Genomic DNA, 6348 nt, shown 5'->3' with positions numbered 1-6348 from the left:
CAGGAGCCACGCCAGACCGCCGCACTCAGAGGACTGTTTGTTAATAGTCCAATTAGATAATTGCCATCTTTCACTCCTTTCGCTCTGCATTTCCCATAAAGGAATGAATGGGGAGAGCGGCGTGGAGAGGGCTTCTGCCCCGGCAAGGTGACGAGAAGGGCTGGAGCATGCTCCTTGCACAAGGCCGCGCGCTTGAATTGAATCATTGTAGCCTAATCAATGCTCTTATTGGATTACTGGCTGTTGCTTTTCTCAAAGATATTGTAGCAGAGACAATGAAATAGCTAGGGGAAAACTTTTTTTTTTTTTTTTTTTTTTGAAGCAGATCTCACAGTTGAGGTTTTCTCCGCTCGCTCGCCCGCTCGCTCTCTCGCTCGCTCTCCTCCCCTCTCTCTCCTGCTGGACTCCGAGCACAAAGCTGCCCTTTGAATGGGCTGCCTCCGGGCGGCTGGAGGTGCGGGCAGAGAAAACCCGCCGCGAGCTCGGCGAGGAGAGGTGGCGGTTTAAGATGGCTGGCAGCGCCGAGGTGTGTTAAGCAGGAGTTGTTTGGGATGAAAGCTCGGCTTTTTAGCGTTCGGGGAGATACTTTTGGGGGAAACTTTTTCTCCTCCCTCCCGGCTTCCCCCCCTCCCCTCCCCCAGAGGCAACTGCTTTCTGCTGCTGCAGGGTGTGTAAGGGTTTGTTGGGGTTTGGGTTTTTTTGTGGGTTTTTTTTTTTTGGTTGTGTTTTGTTTTGTTTGGCTCCCCCCCCCCTCCACGCCTCATTCAACTCTATCTGTGGAGTGTGGAGAAGCCCCCTCTAGCCAGTATGTGAGCAGGAGGGTCAAAGGCAAAGGGAAAGTTAATAATGCCTGCTAATGGTACCAACCATTCAGGACGAATCTTGCCAAAAGTTTTTCTGGAAGTGTGGGTCTTTGATTGTGTGTTTCCTGAAAGCAAGACCAATCATTTCCGTTTATTCGCTCGCTAAACCCCTACTTGATTGGGGACAAGGACAGAAACCATCCATTACGATCTGATATATTATCCAAACAATTTAGTGTATTCATGAGGTAACCGAAACGTGGGGGCTGCGAAATTACCCGTAATCAATTGCAACAGCGAGCGTGCGTCCCCCCCGGGTGTCGGACAAGCACAACTCGCGCCTCAGTAGCAGGCGGGAGCCTCGGCGTGTCGGAGCTGCGCTGCTCGCTACCTGCTCTCCGGGCTGGGGACACTGGACGTGCTCGAGAGGACGCGGGTGCTGACGAGGCGGCCGCGCCGCTGCTGCACCGGGATCTTGGACCAGCCCCGCCGCCTCTCGGCGAGCGCGCCACTCGCCGGTCGCCACTGACCCTGCCGCGGCAGCCTCGGCCACCCTGCCGGGACATTCATTCTCGCCTCTCGCCTCTCTCCGGGCCGGGCGTAGGGGCTGCATTGCAGGGGTCTTGTCCCCCACTCTGCCTGTTCTTCTTCCTTTTTTTTTTCTTTCCTTTTTTTTTTTTGTTTGTTTCTCTTGCTTCTCCCATGTTCGGGAAAACAGACAAAATGGACGTTCGGTGCCACACGGACGCAGAGGCTGCCCGGGTCTCCAAGAACGCGCACAAGGAGAGCCGGGAGAGCAAGGGCGCGGAGGGGAACCTCCCTGCCGCCTTCCTCAAGGAGCCGCAGGGCGCCTTCCCGGCGTCGGGCGCCACGGAAGATTGCAACAAAAGTAAATCCAATTCCTCGGCAGACCCGGATTACTGCCGCCGGATCCTGGTCCGAGGTAGGAGTGGGCAGGGCTGCGGGGCGTTCTTCGGGGCTAATCCGGGGCCGAGCCGCGCGCCGACCCCGACCGTGGCAGGCGGGAAGGGGGTGCGGGCTGAGACTTCGGAGAAAGTTGCTCGCCCTCCTCTCCCCGGGTCCGACCTGCGATGGGGACTTGAATCTGGGGCGCGCACTCTCCAGGGACCTTGACCCTCCAAGCCCCGAGGGCCCCTTGGCTGGGCTGCAGGGGAAGGTTAGGGGTTGCCCGGGCGGGCCCAGGCTCTAGGCTGCGGCCTTCGACCCGGCAAAGGAGCAGAAAACTCCGGAGAACGTGTGCGCGCGCTGCGGCCCGGAGGACTTGCCGGGAGCCCGGTCGAGGGCTCTCGCGCCCTGGAGAGTTGAGCTCACCCAAGGGGAGCGGGAATGCGGGAGAGCAGCCACCGTCCGCCCGCTACGGCCCAGCCAGTGGGCGCGCTGGGCCAAGGGCCCGGGCGCCGCGCTCGGGGCTGGCCGCCGCGGCCGCCTGGGGAAGCGGCCGGGCTCAGTTGCCGGGCTGCGAAAGATGCCTCAGTGCTTGGCTCCGCCCGGCTCTACAGCGCGGTGTGCGCTTGTCTTGGGCGGCCACGGTGGTGAGGCCCGGCGCCACCCCGCCAGCGGAGCACCAGGCCCCGCTGGCCCAGACTGGGTCCCTCCTCCTTCCGCCTCCCGGGCTCCTAAGGGAAAGAGACCCCGGGGTGGGGGTGGCGACCGCCGTGGCGCGGTCTGGTCAAAGCTCTCCAGAGCTGGGGCTTGCACGACCGGGTCAGTGCGGGGACCCTCAGGCTACCAGGGACCCACACGGGGTGGTCAAAGCCCCCCAGCCAGAGGGACCATCAGCCCCCATCCTCTGTCCAGAGGGCTATACAAAGGCACAGTCTGGTTCTCCCTCCGGTCATCGTGTGGCCGTAGCTCCCCAGGGCTCCAAACGCACAGGTTTTGCTCCCCAGCTATGGCCGCCCCCGTCACCCCCCCCTCCCCACCTCTGAACTTTGGGCCGGGGGTGACGGTTCCCGAAACCAGCTCCCGCCAGAAAGGTGGAGGGACACCAGAGGGCTCTGGCGGCTGACGGTTCCCCTTCCCTAGATGCCAAGGGGTCCATCCGAGAGATCATCCTGCCCAAGGGCCTGGACCTGGACCGGCCCAAGAGGACGCGCACGTCCTTCACGGCGGAGCAGCTCTACCGGCTGGAGATGGAGTTCCAGCGCTGCCAGTACGTGGTGGGCCGAGAGAGGACCGAGCTCGCCCGGCAGCTCAACCTCTCCGAGACCCAGGTACCCAGCGGCCAGGGCGCTCACAGCTCTGCACCAGCCTCCTTCCCCAGCAGCCTCTTTTCCCACCAGCCCCAGCCAACTCTCCCAAACCACTCAGTCTGGCTCTGGACAGAGCCTCCCCGGGGAGGGAGGAGATAGGGAGTATGGGGGAGAAAAACCTATGGCTTTCTTCCCTTTCATAAGCCATCCTTTCCCCCCATACTCTGAGGTATTCCAGGGCCCATGCTCTGCTCAATTGGCCTAGTCCAGGAGGCCACAAATCCCATCCTTTGGGCCTTCCTTTTGGGCCTCAGTCTTGAGAATTCCTTACTTATCTCTGCTCTACGAGGAATTGATGTTCACCATGTTCTGGCCACCTCGTTTTGGCCAGATCCCCAGGCACCACCTGCTTTGGGGACTCCAGCCTCATACAACAACACCCAGGCCCGTTTTGCAGTGGGCCTAAAGTCTGAGGCCAAAGTCCCCTGCTCCAGCGCTGTAGGTGACAGCTAGGATTAGAAAGATGCACATTCCTAAGGTCTTCGTCTGCAGACCAGGCTGCCCCGACCTTAAGGCTCCTCCTGACCCTAAGCTACCCAATTTCATTCTCAGCCCTGAGCACCCACTCCAGACATCTAGGAGGCCCTGTCTTCTAAGCCAGTGATGTGTGAGGTATGGGCTGAGAGGCAAATCTGGGGCCCTGGGAGCCAGCGCTGCCAACTGTGCCTCATTATGTCTTTTGCGTTACATGAAATCCATATGATGCTATATGGACTTAACCCAGAGGTACTTTAGGGCCTGAGAGGTTTGCCTTGTGGAGGCCCTCTGGGGCCTGACCAGGGCATGACACCAGCCTGGCCTAGGTGAGGCAGACATTTCTTTTTTCTGAGGATCAGTCCCTTTACCTCTGCCCAGCCCCAAAGTAGGTGGGGCACTTTAGGTCTGGAATCCGGGCAGAAAGCTAAGAACTAAAGACGGAACGAATCTGATGTTCTTTCTGAGTCTGAGTTGCATGGTAGCCTTTCCCTAGTCTCTCTGCTAGTTTAGTTTACAAAATCTAGACAGGATAACCTTTCCTTGTAGCTGCCCAACTCCATTCTGGGCCACCAGTGAGGCCTGAAGAGGGACAGAGGGCGAAGAGAAAGTGAGAGGGGAGGATGGTGGAGAGAATTAAGTCCAGTGCAGCCGCCTGACTTCCTCCTGCAACCCCAAAGTTCATGCTGAAGATCGGTGGAGCTGAGTACCACTCAGCCCCTTCAGTCCAGCTGGTCTTGAACGGATGGGGGGAAGCTTGGGATAAAGTTCATCTCGCACAAATCCTTCTGCAGCCACCTTCCTTGCTCGCTGGTAGTTGATGGTCAAGCCTCATCTTAATAAGCAAGAAACAGCTGCTTGTAGCTTTCCACAGTAGTGCTGCTGGGGTTAAATTTGAGCCCATTGGGCCAGGGGCCTGGGTCCAGAAAGACAGGGCGACACTCTTCCCCATCCACCCCTGCTTCCCCACCAGCATCCTCGGGCCCCAGCAGATAAGCGGTCCAGCGTGGGTATGGGACCACCCAGGGAAATCCCTTGTGGTCTTGCTTGAGTTAAGCTCATGGACATTTTATTACTTCATTGGTAATCTCGACCGGCCTGGGCCTGCTTCCATGACCCGGAAGTTCAGCCTAGCAGAGCTGTGTCCTCCACCTGGCCGTCCTGACTTACCTATCAGCCCCTGGGTGGGCTGGGGCTGGGGCTGGGGTTGCGGGAGGGCTCCCCCAGCCCCGCCAGCCTGCTCCCCTTGACGCCCGTCTTCCCCTGCTCCTTTTTCCCACTCTCCCCGCGCCTGGCACGCAGGTGAAGGTCTGGTTCCAGAACCGGCGCACGAAACAGAAGAAGGACCAGGGCAAGGACTCGGAGCTGCGCTCGGTGGTGTCGGAGACGGCGGCCACGTGCAGCGTGCTGCGGCTGCTGGAGCAGGGCCGCCTGCTTTCGCCGCCAGGCCTGCCCGCTTTGCTGCCGCCGTGCGCCACCGGCACGCTCGGCTCAGCGCTACGAGGGCCCAGTCTACCCGCCCTGGGCGCGGGGGCGGGCGCCGCCGCAGGCTCGGCCGCCGCTGCCGCCGCTGCCACCGCCCCGGGACCTGCCAGCGCAGCATCCCCGCACCCGCCGGCAGTGGGCGGTGCCCCGGGGCCCGGGCCCGCCGGGCCAGGGGGACTGCACGGAGCCGCGCCGGCTGCGGGCCACGGCCTCTTCAGCCTACCCGTGCCCTCGCTGCTCGGCTCGGTTGCCAGCCGCCTGTCCACCCCGTTGACAATGGCTGGTTCGCTGGCCGGGAACTTGCAAGAACTCTCCGCCAGGTACCTGAGCTCCTCGGCCTTCGAGCCTTACTCCCGGACCAACAATAAAGAAGGGGCCGAGAAAAAAGCGCTGGACTGATTTTAAGTATTTCCCTGTATTTATATTTATAGTATCTATTGTGGTGATATTTATGGACTCGCGCGCGTTCGGCGCCCGGGGCTCCTGCGCTGGGCTCCCCGCGCCCACAAGGCCTGTGACAGCTCTCCTTCCCCACCGGACTCTGCTACCGATTTTATCTCCTTTGGGCTGTTTTTTTTTCTTCTTCCTTTCCTACGCGTTCTCCCTTCCCCCAAACTCCCTCTGAATCCAGGAGAATCCAAAGAATTGGGGGAAAGGCTCCGGTTAGTCAACCTGATGCCCCAACCAATGCCGGGCCCTGGAGGGAAAAGACCGGTCGGTCCTAAGTCCAGCGCACCGGACACCTGCTCTCTGTTGCCGTTGATTAGTCTGATGAATATTTGAAGGAGGAAAGCTGCACACAGACTCCACGGGCTGAAAAGGCTGGCACGGGTTTTTTTTTTTTTTTTTTTCTTTTTTTAGACAAAAAGGGAGTACCTTCCTTCTTGCCAGAGAAACCAGGGCTTTGGGGAGCCCCTGGTCCCCGCTTGGCGGACCTCTCCGGCGGGCCGGTGCCCAGGCAGCTTCCTGGCTGGACAAATTCTGAAGAGCTTTCTTCCCTTTAGAGAAACTCCAATCACAGCCGCCTCCCGGGCTTATTGGCCCCAGGAGACACTAAACCACAGGTCGTGGTAGGCAACGGTGGTAATAAATTTGATCCAATCAGCAATAAAACAAGAGCGATAACCACCGCATTAAATCAGATGCAGCGGAACCAGTTTTAAAACACTCATAAAAGAGTTTTGGAAGGTCTAAGAAAATTCAGCGTTACACAATGCGCCCCAGGGCAATATAAAATTAAAGTTCTGGGTGTTGACCATTTTAAACAGAAATCCGAAAGGGAAAAGCGAAAGAGAAGCCAAGGCGGCGCATGA

General features: G+C 59.2%; 1 protein-coding gene across 1 annotated transcript; it reads left to right on the top strand.

The window, feature by feature from the left end:
- Positions 1-752: 752 nt before the first annotated feature.
- VAX1 (ventral anterior homeobox 1) lies at positions 753-6088 on the top strand. The gene is made up of 3 exons (XM_028511157.2): positions 753-1746; positions 2850-3037; positions 4853-6088. The coding sequence occupies exons 1-3, from the start codon at positions 1506-1508 to the stop codon at positions 5432-5434; spliced, it is 1011 nt and encodes a 336-aa protein (XP_028366958.1). The 5' UTR covers positions 753-1505; the 3' UTR covers positions 5435-6088.
- The last annotated feature ends 260 nt before the right edge of the window (positions 6089-6348 follow it).

Source organism: Phyllostomus discolor, chromosome 5 (genome assembly GCF_004126475.2).
Source record: "Phyllostomus discolor isolate MPI-MPIP mPhyDis1 chromosome 5, mPhyDis1.pri.v3, whole genome shotgun sequence".
Classification (NCBI taxonomy): domain Eukaryota; kingdom Metazoa; phylum Chordata; class Mammalia; order Chiroptera; family Phyllostomidae; genus Phyllostomus; species Phyllostomus discolor.
The sequence above is the reverse complement of the archived record's forward strand: the minus strand, read 5'-3'. Positions and strand labels throughout refer to the sequence as shown.

Coding starts and splice junctions, on each gene's coding strand:
- VAX1 (XM_028511157.2), top strand. CDS start 1,506: ATGTTCGGGAAAACAGACAAAATGGACGTTCGGTGCCACACGGACGCA. Junction 1,747..2,849: donor CCGCCGGATCCTGGTCCGAG/GTAGGAGTGGGC, acceptor CCCCTTCCCTAG/ATGCCAAGGGGTCCATCCGA. Junction 3,038..4,852: donor TCAACCTCTCCGAGACCCAG/GTACCCAGCGGC, acceptor CCTGGCACGCAG/GTGAAGGTCTGGTTCCAGAA.